Below are 13374 nucleotides of genomic sequence, written 5' to 3'. Positions count from 1 at the left end.
TGCTGTATAGGACTCAGTGTATCAGACACCCACACAACATCATTCTTGTTTCCCCAGAAACATTACCGTGAAGGCTTTATGGACACCATCAACAAAGGCTACCACCTTCCCAAAGATGCAATTTCTGTTTTATCAGCCAAAGCCCACCGGGACATTGCCAGTGATGTAAGTCTATTCTTCTCTTTTAAATTTTTTCATATTCCCTTCACTTTGTGATTTTACAGGCTGCATTTTGAATATTTTACTACACTGAATTATTTTAAGAAACTGAAAAAAATATTGCTATCTCAAATTTTCAGTACAAATACAAGGCTGGTTTCCGCAAGCAGTGTGGTCATCATGTTGGAGCCCTTAGTGTTAACGATGACCCACTGATTATGTTGGCCGCTCATGTAGCCAAGATCTCCAGTGACAACATCTACAAGAAGGACTTCAACAAGACCAAGACCAAGTTCCACCTGCCAGTTGACATGCTGACAATTGAACTGGCCAAGAAATGCCAGATCCAAGTGAATGATTTCAACTACAGAACTCATCTGCACAACTGGACCTGCCTACCAGACTCCAATGATGTGGTTCAAGCTAGAAAGGTCTACGATCTACAGAGTGATGTAGGTATATGTGAACTTTAGCTGTCTTGTTGAAAGAAGGTGAAGTAAGGTGGGATTTTTGGAGTTTGTTGTTAGATCGTAGGCTACGAAAGAGCGATGCAATCAATAATTTTTTTCTAACTAAAAGAATGAAATTATCACCATAACTGAAACTGCATTAAGTTGTATTGTCTTTTCGACCCTGCAAAGACAACCTCAGGATATGGAATCGAATCTCTTACTCTTACTTACTTGCTTAGTTTCATCTATTCTCTGATCACTCCCAACATTTTGATGTACCCTGGACGTGTGGCCAACAAATGTTGTGGCAATTCCCTCATCCATTTTTTGAGACTTTCTGCAGATGGGAAAATGCAAGAACTACAAAGCAGAAACATAACGGCATGTGGTGTGGTAAAAAGTGATATTTGTTTTTTAGGCTGTATACAGATCTGACCTGGAGTGGCTTAGAGGATGTGGCTGGTCACCTCAGGACTCTGTGGATGTTCTCAAAGCTAGACATGCCCAGACTATTCTCAATGAAAGGCTCTATCGCCAGCACCCAAGCACAGTCAAATTCACCAGTGCCGTCGACCTACCGTCTATTATCTTGTCCAAGCAAAACGCTGAACACCTCAGTGATGTGAGTAATGACCACTTCTTTCTGGTGAATTTAAAACTTAATACTAAATGTCTTGTACAAATATCTGTGTGAATGAGGGCATCAAAACAAAGAAATTAACGTTTTGATTTTCTTTCTCACAGTGGAAATATAGAGAAGTCTGGGATAAAGACAAGCTCAAAATTCATCTGCCACCTGACACCCCCACCTTTGAACTGTCCAAGGCCAATGCTATCCATATCAGCAATGTAAGTTTGTATTGTTACAACTCCTGCACCAGTCCTGATTATGTTGAAATCCATAAATTTTTACATAAACATCTTAAAAGTATATAAATATTTTATTCGTTGAAATGCATTATTCATTCAGTACATTATTTTTGACTTTATGTCGTGCAGTCTTTTTGATCATACTTTGTTTTTCTGTGCAGAAACTGTACACAAAGGAATGGGATGATGAGAAGGCCAAAGGCTATCATATCAAGGAGGATGCTATCTCTGTGCTTAAGGCTAAAGCTTCCAGAGATATTGCTAGTGATGTAAGAAAAAAAACATGGTAATGTACAGCAGATTAATTACTAAGCTACTTGCTGATGTGTCATTAACCTTTTATCCCTTCTCTTGTAAAGTACAAGTACAAAGACGGATACCGTAAGCAAGTTGGCCACCACATCGGAGCCCTCAGCGTCAATGACGACCCACTGATAGTGCTGGCTATGAACTCAGCCAAGATTGCCAGTGATGCCCTGTACAAGAAGGACTTCAACAAGTCCAAGACCAAGTTCCACCTGCCAGTGGACATGCTGAATCTTGAACTGGCCAAAAAATGCCAGATGCAAGTTAATGATTTCAACTACAGAACTCATCTGCACAACTGGACCTGCCTACCAGACTCCACTGATGTGGTCCAGGCCAGAAAGGCCTATGACCTGCAGAGTGATGTGAGCAATGAGAATTCCTTTGTTTGTTTATTGAAAACTGACAGTTTTTTTCTGACACTTAAGCTGTCCAAGAAATGCTAAGTCCAAGTCAATGACTTCAACTATAGAGCTTATCAGTGTGGACTTATGTGGTCCAGGCCAGAAAGGCCTGTGATCTGCAAAGTGATGTAGGTTTATAGTTGTATTCATTGATAGTATTTTTTGGATCTATTATTGATATACTGTATACTCCTATTTTAGTCTCAACTCATTGTGATTGACTGTATAAATTACATGTTATGCAAACCAGATAAACAAATCTACCTGCTTTGGTTCTCCAGGCCGTGTACAAGGCTGATCTGGAGTGGTTACGCGGATGTGGATGGATGCCACATGAATCTGTGAATGTTATGCAGGTCAAGCACGCACAGCAGATCCTGGCTGATGTAAGTTTGATTGCTAATAAAAATAACTTTGACTCTGTAATTACTTGTAAAACTACAGACATTCGTATATACTTGTAAAATGTTTTTAAAGTTTCTTGAAACTGACAAAATGCAACTTCAGTAAATTAGCTGGATTATTGTTATTGCATATCTTTCTTGCTATTTTACAGAGGGGCTACCGTGTCAAGTTGGATGAGCAAAAATTCATAGTTCCAGCTGACAGAGTCGACTTGGCCTGTGCCAAGCATGCTGCTGACGTCCTCAATGAGGTGAGGATGACTATGCTATTCTGATGTTGCTCTATATATGCTTTTAAGTCCCCTCTTCAATTCATTCACCACAGCATCACAACAGCAAAGTGGCAAATACTTGAGAATAATTTAGCTGTTTTTGGTAACTGAGTTTTGATTTCCAATTCTTTTCAGGTCAAATATCGTGAGGCTTGGCATCAGGAAAAGACAAAGTACTCACTGGTGGACACTCCAACTCTTGCCACAGCCAGAGAGGTGGCTAAGAATGTTCACCCAGTAAGATGACTTCTTGTATTTGTTGATTATTTCAATTCAACAATACTTTGTCTCGTACCAATTTTATCCCCTTGCATATTCAGCTTGATAAATGGTACATGAACCAATAATAACTACCTCCATCTCTTGCAGAAACTGTACACCAAAGAGTGGGATAAGGTCAAAGCCACAGGCTACTTCATGCCTGGAGATGCTGTACCAATCAAGCAGTGCATCCATACGTCTAAAGTACAAAGTCAAGTGAGTAGCGGGACATAGTTGAATTTGTCCCTTTCAAAACAAGGACATTTATTAAAGTTGCTCTTAATTTGATTGAGAACATGACCATATGGAGATAATGATTTTTGTCTGTCCTGTAGCATAAGTACCATGAGGGATACCGTAAGCAAGTTGGCCACCACATCGGTGCTCTCAGCATCCAAGACGACCCTCTGCTCATGCTGGCTCTAAACTCAGCCAAGATTGCCAGTGATGCCCTGTACAAGAAGGACTTCAACAAGTCCAAGACCAAGTTCCACCTGCCAGTGGACATGCTTAGTCTGGAACTGGCCAAAAAATGCCAGATCCAAGTTAATGATTTCAACTACAGAACTCATCTGCACCAGTGGACTTGTATGCCAGACCAGAACGATGTCATCCAGGCCCGTAAAGCCTATGATCTACAAAGTGATGTGAGTGCTATCAGACAGCACACCAAACTAAGACTCATTTAACTTATTCATGCAATAAACTGACAGATTATCTTTCTTAATCTTCTAAAATGTATCTGTGTTTTTGTCTGCAGAATGTGTACAAGGCTGATTTGGAATGGCTTCGTGGATGTGGATGGGTCGCAGCTGACTCTGTTGAACACGTCAAGGTCAAGAAGGCTCAGGAGATTCTCAACGATGTATGTTTACTGTATTACATTTCTGTCTTTGGATTTGGCTATTTTTCTTTTTACATATTTTGCTTGTTTTGGTGTCAACACACTGTGTTTCACTTTTATGCTCTATTTTTTCTTGCAGAGGCTTTATAAGAAGAATGCCAAAGATGGATTTGGAAAATTCACCCTGGATGCAGAGTTCCCTGATATCGCATTGGCAAAGATAAATGCTGCCAATCTCAGCGATGTATGTAAAAATCTAAAATTTAAAAGGCTAAATTTCAAGAAGCATATTAATACACAGTAATCAAATCTAAAATGTAAATCCTGTTCTTTTCCTCCTACTGTAGCTGAAGTACAAAGAGACCTTCAATGCAGAAAAGGGTCATTACATTGGTTCAGATGACACTCCTCTACTGGCCCATAGCAGGGAGGTGTCTAAGCACATCAGTGAGGTAATGTCAATGATTTTTGACAATTTTCTTTTGTTGATTGTATATCACATATTGTATCAACCTTTTCTAAACATTGTACCTACTTTCTGTGTTTTCAGAAACACTACAAACTGGAATGGGACAAGAGTAAGGCTACAGGCTACCATCTGGACCATGAATACATCCCTGTTGTTAGTGGCAAGAAGGGCAGGGAGATTGCAAGTGATGTGCGTTTCTTTTTTGTTGTAGTCAGTGACACATGTCACATAATTCAGTTACATTTACAGTTCTTACAGTATGTAAGCAAAATTGAGACTTTTATTATTCTGAATCCTATTAGGCCAAGTACAAAGATGCCCATGAAAAAGCCAAAGGTCACTATATGGCTGGGACCCTGGTGGACTTCCCTGAAGTGATGCGATGTGGAGAGCAGGAGAAAAACAAGGGCCTGGTAAGATATTGTTTGTCCATTTGTTCCATATTCCATATTTATCCATTTCCATAAACTTTGTTTTAGGTTAATTTCTGTCACACTGTTAATAACAATTACAACGACTTTCCATGTCTTTACAGAGGCTCTACCACAAAGATTACCATCAAAGCAAGCTCAAGACCCACATCCCACCTGACGTAATTGCTAACCAGGTAGCTAAGAGGTGCCAGGACATGCTGAGTGATGTCATCTACCGCACCTACCTGCACCAGTGGACTTGTCATCCTGATCAGGAGGATGCCATCCGTGCCCGCAAGACCAACGAGATTCTCAGTGATGTAGGTCCTTCTTCAATGCACCTCTCATGCCAGTATTTAAATTATGTACCACGTCCTGTGGCAGATGATCGGACAAACTCGTATTACATCCACTGTCAATTTTCTGTTAGATATATGGGCAATATATATATAGTATGTGTATATATATATATATATATATATGTATATATATATATACATACTGCAACTACCTTTATAAATGTAGTTATTTGATAAAAGTTGTCTTATTTAAGGCTCAAAAATCTGAGATATTGTCAGAGCAATTGTTTTGCTGTCCAGATTTGGGAGTTGTTCTCATGTTCTTTATTGTACTACACTACCAAGACAAACTTTCTTATAGTATGCCAGCACAACACCAGAGGCCAACTTTACATACAAAATATACTAGATATTAGACTATATTAGATTTATTGAAAGCCAGAAATTATACAGAAATCTAAAAATTCTTTCAGTATTATACAAATAAATATGTGCTTTCTTCCTCTCTTTATTTTATAGGTGTTCTACAAGGAAGACCTGACCTGGATGAAGGGGATTGGTTGCTATGTGTGGGACACGCCAGAGATTATACGTGCCAAAAAGGCCTACGAGCTGCAGAGTGATGTGAGTAACCACACTGAAATTTACTGGAAACATTTAGAAACATAATTCTTAATGTCCAGGCATTTAAGATAAATAATTTAATTCTTTACTTCATGAACCTGTTCTTATTTTCTCTTGTCATATTTTCCTTTTTAGCTTAAATACAGAGAGGATGCCAAGAAAGAATACAACAATTATTCCATTGTGACAGACACCCCAGTCTATGTGACTGCTGTCCTGGGTCACACCTGGGCCAGTGAGGTGAGTGAGCTGGACTTTTTGAATAAGCATATTTACTGTTTTTTTTACTGTTTGAATGCCCAAATGAGTGCAATATTTATATACAATTGTCATTGACAGCTGAACTACAGGGAGGCTTATCAAAAGGAGAAGCACCAGTATACCACTGTTCTGGATACATACGATTATGCCAGATGCCACAACTTCAAATACTTCTTCAGCAACGTAAGTGGAGATACATGAACATATCTCTCTTTCAGTCATTGTGTGCATTGTAGCACTGAAGGAATGCAATTTAATTCCCCGGTAAATCCTACCTTGAACCTTGAACCTCATTGACAACATTTAAGCTATCAGCTTTTTCAATGGCATGTTGTAATGATGATTATATTCTGGCTTTTCTGTCATCAGAAAAACTACACTGCTGCCTGGGACACAATCAAAGCCAAGGGCTACCACATTCCACATGACTCACATGCCTTGCAGCATGCCAAACAACAGAAGATCATTCTCAGCGGCGTGAGTTCAACTTTGAGTTCTATTAATTTTATTCCATTTTATTACTATTTTTGACAATATGAAATTTCTTGCCCCTTTAGGTGAAGTATAAGGAGGATTATGAGAAGTTCAAATCCCTCTACAGTTTGCCCAAGTCTCTTGAGGATGATCCTGCCACTGCTCGTTGTGTCAAAGCTGGAAAGCTGGTCCTTGATGTAAGTTAAATTTATTGAGCCATTTCATCTTCCTCATGTGCAAATTTCCTTTGAAGAGGAATACAGGAGCTGTACTGTAAGATTAACTCTGTTTTGATAAACAATCTAAAATGCATCCAAATGTGATTTTTTTTGTGCAAACATAATGCGAGAACTTAAAGAACCATCTGTTGTCCATCTTTATAGCGTCTGTACAGGCAGGACTATGAGAAGACCAAGGCCAAGAACCATATCCCACCAGACATGCTGGATATCTTGTCTGCCCGCAACACCCAGTCCACCGTTAGTGGGATACACTACCGCAAGTATCTCCATCAGTGGATATGCCTTCCTGACATGCAGATGTATGTCCAAGCACGCAAAGTCAGCGAGCAGCTCAGTGACGTGAGTAACTTCCCTCAGCTTGATATTCTGTGCTTGTTACTGTGCAGCCACAGTAGTTACAGATTGGTCAAAGGTACAGCCACATTCTAGCTTATATTTTTATCAGTGATATTATTTTTGATAATATTGTATCTTCTTTTTTAACTCGCATTTTTAAAAAAATTTAGCATCTTATACAGTGCAAGATAATTTCTTATTTTAATATGACAAGTTTTTCTTTATCCAGTTTCCAGCTGGATATACAGTTTAATTTTTTATTCAGTAGTAGTTCATATTCATGAGTACAAAGGCAACTGAAGAGTCCAAAAGAAGTGAGATAAGTATATATATGTAAACAGTATACATATGTGTTTATGGTCTTTTTTGTCTGTTAGTTTTTGTTGTTGTTTTTTTGAACTATACATTGTATGAAAAAGCGTCAGGTTGCAACCACTTACAATACAAAACACATCTACCAAAAGTCCCTTAACTTACAGTAGGACATGACCAAAATATGTTAATATGATTGCCATAATTGAAAGTATGTTTTATTGTGCGCTATCCTCAGATCTTCTACAAGGATGACTTGAACTGGCTGAGGGGCATCGGCTGCTATGCCTGGGACACACCGGAGATCATCCGTGTCAAGCATGCTGGTGATCTTCAGAGCGAGGTTAGCCCACCTAATATATTCATTCTTAGGCTACTTTCTATTCCACGTTATCTGCAATGACTTGATTTACAACTTTTAGCTCCCCCTCCACTGTTCAAATGTTCTTCATATTCCTCCTCTTTCTAGCTTTCAGACAACTCTCATTTTCTTCCCTTCCAGTAAATCCTCCCCAGACTTTTTATACTATCTGGTGTTTAATCCGAACCAATGCTGATTGCCATGTTTTATTGTTTCTATTCCAGCACAAGTACAGAGCCAAAGGTGTTGAGGCTTTCAAGGACTATTCAGTGGTGATGGAGACTCCAGAGTATGAGACGGCCAAGCAGAACGCTCAAAACCTGAGCGATGTAAGTGACTCTTTAAATTCTCTGAACGGTGTTGGTTTATTACTATCTATATTTCATTACGTAACAAAAAATCATGATCATACATCTAATCTTTTTTTCTTCTCATTTTCCAGCTGCACTATCGCTATGATTACCACACCAATGTCAAGGGAACCAACACTTCTCCTGCTGTCACTATTGATACAGAGAGGGCACGCCTGGCAAACTACATCCAGAGTGATGTAAGATAGTATTTCTTAATATTTTGTCTTTGTTTAAGAACTACTGTCATATATACACTGTGTGTACACTGTAAGAATTTGTCACCAATGCTGGATGGTAGGAGCATGAGTGACCCAGGGATAAAGTTCTCACCCACAATCACCACCAATCCAGCTTGGTCATGCACTTCAAAAAATCCTTGCTTTGCTTTGACCAAAATCATTCACTCACTCATACACACTCCATTGTTTACGCTATAGTGAGTAGTAGATTTAGATTTTAGAGACTTATGCTTCATCATAATTTTGTACCATCACTGACTCTAAGTTTTTGCATCTGTCAAAGCATTGCATCATGAGATTTTAGCAGAAAGTAGTGTACATGCTTTGGACAACACATTTTTCGTTCTATTCCGGGAATTTGTATGGGCCCTGTAGGACAAACATTTTACACTGACACGGTGCACTATGTAGCAAATAGGGATTGATTTCAGACACAGCTCTTGTCTTTATTTAATCAAAAATGTTTTAAATAATTTTACCTCCTACTGGTCACTGGTGCAATGACAACCACCAGTGAGTCACAGAGGTACTGTAGCACATGGCTATCAATCTCTACACAGCAGTTGACTGGGAATATGGGTATTTAAAATTGGGAGAGAAAGCAGACAAATATCTACAAAAATAAATTTAAAAAATGCTGGATATAAAATCTACATCATTTTTAGGAGTTTACCTTCAGGGTTTATGGCTTTATTTTGTCCCCTCAATATATGTCTTACCATTGTATTTTTCTATCAGTATACATGTTTTTTAATCTGAAATACATCTGGTCTCACCCTGTTGTCCTGGCTTCTCTCAGAACTGGTACAAGGAAGCCAACAAGCACGCCATGCCCACCGGATACTCCTTGCCCAGTGACACCCCTCTCATCAAGCAGGTTAAGATGAACAGCCATGTCAGCAGCGATGTAAGTATTTCACTGTCCTATCTTGAATCATCCAATTAAACTGTTCTTTGGATAGCAATTAAGCCTCCCTGCTCACATAGTTTTGATGTTACTGAGTCACATTCCTTTTGCTTTTATTTGGATAGGCGAAGTACAAGGCGGCCTATGAGATGATGAAGGCTAAGGCCTACACTCTTCATCCAGAGGGAGTCAACTTCGTCAACGCAAGGAATGCTAGCAAGATCATTAACGAGGTAAGATAAAACACTGCTGCTTTTCTTGACACATTATAGTTGATGGAGATTTACATTGTTACCTTGTGGCAATTGTACTGCATAAAACAATTTCACACTTCACTTTCTCCACTTCCCCAGCGTCTGTATCGTGCGGACTACCACAAGAAAAAGGACAAGATCCACACAACCTACGACACCCCTGAAATTAAACAAGTCAAGATGAACCAGGACAATCTCAGCGACGTATGGAACCATTCTCACACAATTTACTTCTTTTGTGTTCCTATTTTTGTTCATGTAGCTTGGTGGAGTTGATTAGCATATTATGTTCAGGCAACTTTTTTGTTCTCTGATCATTCTAGTTGTGCTACAAAGAGAAATACTACAATACTAGAGGACAGCTGATCCCTATGCCCATTACACCTGAGCTGATGCACTGCTACCACGTCAATGAGATCACCAGCGAGGTATGGAGGAAAAAGAAATAAAGTCTGACTCACATTTTCACACATTTGACTTGGAAACTTTTGTGAGAAATTGTTCTTTAAAATCTTTTTTTTTTTGTTTTTAGCTAAGATACAAAGAAGATTTGTTGTGGCTAAGAGGCATTGGCTGCTTCTTGTATGACACCCCAGAGATGGTCCACATCCGCAGCATCACCAAACAAAGGGTATGTGCTTCAGTAGAATATCCTCTTATATCACTGTCCTTCATTTTCATTGCATATTCAACTTACTGCAGTGGCATCACAGTCACTTGTATGGCCTGTTTTTTAATTTATAGGCCAACTATCCAGTGGAAGCTAAGAAGAACCTTTCCAAGTTTTCCGTGGTCCTTGACACACCAGAGTACCAGCGTGTGTCTGAGCTGAAGACCCACATGAGCAACGTGAGTCGTTTTCCCAAACACTCATTATCACATTATATGGATAGCTGTAACATTATTAGGTCTCCAAATAAAAGTAAAGTTCTTGACAACTAAGTAGCTTTTAAATAGCAGTATCTTCCAAGGCTTGTGTTCTAAGAAAAATGATAGTATTCTGTCTGAAAATAAATAAATAAATACATTTTGATCAAGCTTTTGACTTTTTCTGACCCTATAATTTCAGCTGATCTACAAAGCCCATAGCAAAGAAGAAATGGCTAAAGTCAGCACCACTGTGGACTCTGTGGACATCCAGAGAGCCAAATGGGCCCAGCAGCTGACTAATAAGGCAAGTTTAGATACACTATCACTTATTGAATGTTTTTTTACACAAATTTATGTTTCTTTTTCCTTGCAATGTAACATTATTTTGTATGTTCTGTTTTTCTACAGTTCGAGTACACGGACCTTGCTCATAAAGAAAGAGCCCATTTTACCCCAGAAATGGAAACTCCAGACTTGGACCATGCTAGAAAAATGAAAATAGTCCAAAGTGATGTAAGTCCTCCTCATCATTTCTCCTTTATCTTTGTTTGGATATCCTTGCTATTTACTAGTGGGCTATCTTGCCTTCATAATGCCTCACTTCTGTAGATTTTTATAAAAGTAAGCATGTCTTGAGACTTAACTAACTCTCCTGATGTGTTGCAATAATTGTTTCCTCCCTTAGCTCAAGTACAAAGATCAGTATGAGAAGATGAAGCACAGGTACACTGCCATTGCTGATACACCCCTCCTGGTCCGTGCCAAGAAAGCCTACCTCCAGTCCAGTGATGTGAGTATGCTCATTTGATAACCTGCATAGTAAAGAATAATGTTTATATCATTATCATATTTCATTATCCCTACCTAGATATTTTTCTTTTTTTTTTTTGGTGTCCCTCTGGTGCTTCTGCTCAAGCTCCCTTTTAGCAGTAACCCAATATCTGAGTTATGGGACTTTAAATAAAAATTGGATATCAACTGATTTCAGAGCATTAGTCTATAAAACCTGCAATGAATCATGTCTGACTCCATCTGGGAAAACTTTTAATCAAGTTAAGAATTTCATTAGCTTATGGAGTGATCTCCTATTACAGATCTCATGTTGTTTTATAAACTTTTCAACCATGCCACAAAATGCTGCCTGTAAGAATCAATGAGGCAAAATGTGGGCTTTGACTTATGATTAAAGATTACTTTTAGAACAAAGATGCCACAAACACCACTTTCTGTATTTTCTGTCTGGTAACCATTCTGTTGCTGTTCATGTCTTCAGCTGCGCTACAAAGAGACCTTCGAGTTCTCTAAGGGCCACTACCTTACTGTCAAGGATGCTCTGGACATCACCTACCACCGCAGAGTCACAGACGACATCAGTGAGGTCAGCACTTAAAATTAGGCTCTCTTTGCACCATTATATTTAGATAATGTCAACAAAAAAGGAAATATAATTTTGATTTTAACTCTTTCGTCTATCTTACTGTTTTTCTGTCCATCCATCTCTACCACAGGTTAAATACAGGCAAAAGTACATTAAATCTCTGGGTACATGGAAGTCCATCCCCGACCGTCCTGAGTTCTTCTTCAGCAGAATTGCCAGCGATAACATCAGCGATGTGAGTACTGTTGAATTGATATTTTGTGGTTATGTGGCACTTAATAATGCTGAGAAAGTTTTGAAATTGCATCAAGCCTCCCAAAAATACACATCTTCTATATTAAAACTGTGACCCTCAGTGGGTAGAAGGTCATGCAGTATTATTGGCTGTGTAGTATCTAAATGAATTTTTTTCTTCTCTTTTTAGATCAAGTACAAGGAAGACCTGGATTGGCTGAAGGGTATTGGCTGCTTTGTGTGGGACACACCTGAGCTGGTGCAGGCTGAAAGAAACAAGACACTGTACAGTGAGGTAAGGGTTCTATTTAGTTCATATTTTAACATTTATTACATCAACAATATGACAAACATGTTAATTTCATACTATAGAAAGTACCATAAATTACTCATGATTTGTTTAATTCATATAACAAATATACTGAATAATGTAGTGTATGCCATCATTTTAACTGATCCTGATAACTGTTTCATTTTTTTGGTAACAGAGACTGTACAAAACCTCCTTTGAGAAGAATAGAGGCAACTTCAAGTATACCTGTGACACTCCATTCTTCCAGGCTGCCAAACAAGCCTCCATGCTCATCAATGATGTAAGTCCTTTCATTCTTCAACCCAGTATGATAATTGATGTTTGTAGCAGAAACAAATATGTTATAATCAATTTGTTGAATCGACTTTGTGAAATTGATACTTTTCTCTCTCTCTGTGCATCTTAAATGGACTTTCAGCTTGGAGGTAAAAATCATGAAGTTAAAGTATTATTTGATTATTGCCTATTATGTTTTTAACCTCCTCTTTTTACATGTAACATACATGTAATGTTTAAAAACGTTGCCCTTCACCATCATATCAAATTGTTTTAATCTTCCTTTGTCCCCTGGAAAACTCTCATGACATGACAGCGCACATTGTTTTCTGGACATTTGTCTTTAACTACCATCTGACATTCTGAGCAGAGAATCTACAAAGCTGGTTATATGAAGACCAAAGATAAGTTCACCGTAACTACAGATGATCCTAGATACCAACTGGCCAGGGAAAACAGGAAGATGAGCCAGGTAAAAGCCCTGGTCGTGTCATGGCCTGCATCCTCCGCTGTTTCCTCCGGCCCGGCCCTCCAGGCCTCTGACACCGGTGCATGAGGTCGTCGACAGACCTGCTGGTGGTGGTCGCCGCATGGCTATGATGATGAATTTCTGTCCCTGTGTTCTCTTCAGCAGGTTATTGTAAACTGTGTCACTCAAATAGCAGGTGGAGCAATAGGAGAGCAAGACTCTCCTTTATCTGTGCCATCAGAGACAGTTTAATCATTCATTAATGCATAGATTATGCTTTGTAATAAAAAATGAGTAAGCCCAAACAAACAAATGAAC

At 38.9% G+C, this 13374-nt stretch overlaps 1 protein-coding gene across 15 annotated transcripts in view; it reads left to right on the top strand.

The window, feature by feature from the left end:
* neb (nebulin) overlaps positions 1-13374 on the top strand; it is a 70425-nt gene that overhangs the window by 33095 nt on the left and 23956 nt on the right. For 13 of the 15 annotated variants that reach the window (XM_042426936.1, XM_042426935.1, XM_042426938.1 and 10 more), the window contains 39 exons: positions 58-165; positions 300-611; positions 1030-1233; positions 1356-1460; positions 1643-1750; positions 1841-2152; positions 2473-2577; positions 2748-2846; positions 3003-3104; positions 3237-3344; positions 3464-3775; positions 3889-3993; positions 4112-4216; positions 4320-4424; positions 4523-4630; positions 4744-4854; positions 4977-5174; positions 5673-5777; positions 5913-6017; positions 6117-6221; positions 6408-6515; positions 6596-6709; positions 6896-7093; positions 7641-7745; positions 7988-8092; positions 8206-8313; positions 9155-9262; positions 9388-9495; positions 9616-9720; positions 9840-9944; positions 10049-10147; positions 10261-10365; positions 10586-10690; positions 10795-10899; positions 11072-11176; positions 11660-11764; positions 11895-11999; positions 12189-12293; positions 12487-12591. In XM_042426936.1, coding sequence (XP_042282870.1) covers positions 58-165; positions 300-611; positions 1030-1233; positions 1356-1460; positions 1643-1750; positions 1841-2152; positions 2473-2577; positions 2748-2846; positions 3003-3104; positions 3237-3344; positions 3464-3775; positions 3889-3993; positions 4112-4216; positions 4320-4424; positions 4523-4630; positions 4744-4854; positions 4977-5174; positions 5673-5777; positions 5913-6017; positions 6117-6221; positions 6408-6515; positions 6596-6709; positions 6896-7093; positions 7641-7745; positions 7988-8092; positions 8206-8313; positions 9155-9262; positions 9388-9495; positions 9616-9720; positions 9840-9944; positions 10049-10147; positions 10261-10365; positions 10586-10690; positions 10795-10899; positions 11072-11176; positions 11660-11764; positions 11895-11999; positions 12189-12293; positions 12487-12591 — 5025 coding nt within the window. Of the gene's footprint in view, positions 1-57; positions 166-299; positions 612-1029; positions 1234-1355; positions 1461-1642; positions 1751-1840; positions 2153-2472; positions 2578-2747; positions 2847-3002; positions 3105-3236; positions 3345-3463; positions 3776-3888; positions 3994-4111; positions 4217-4319; positions 4425-4522; positions 4631-4743; positions 4855-4976; positions 5175-5672; positions 5778-5912; positions 6018-6116; positions 6222-6407; positions 6516-6595; positions 6710-6895; positions 7094-7640; positions 7746-7987; positions 8093-8205; positions 8314-9154; positions 9263-9387; positions 9496-9615; positions 9721-9839; positions 9945-10048; positions 10148-10260; positions 10366-10585; positions 10691-10794; positions 10900-11071; positions 11177-11659; positions 11765-11894; positions 12000-12188; positions 12294-12486; positions 12592-12957; positions 13060-13374 lie in introns of all 15 variants that reach the window. The other 2 variants (XM_042426950.1, XM_042426949.1) reach the window with 2 other exon arrangements.

This window comes from Thunnus maccoyii, chromosome 11, assembly GCF_910596095.1.
Source record: "Thunnus maccoyii chromosome 11, fThuMac1.1, whole genome shotgun sequence".
Lineage (NCBI taxonomy): Eukaryota > Metazoa > Chordata > Actinopteri > Scombriformes > Scombridae > Thunnus > Thunnus maccoyii.
Note: the sequence above shows the minus strand (reverse complement) of the source record. Positions and strands in the feature narration are given on the sequence as shown.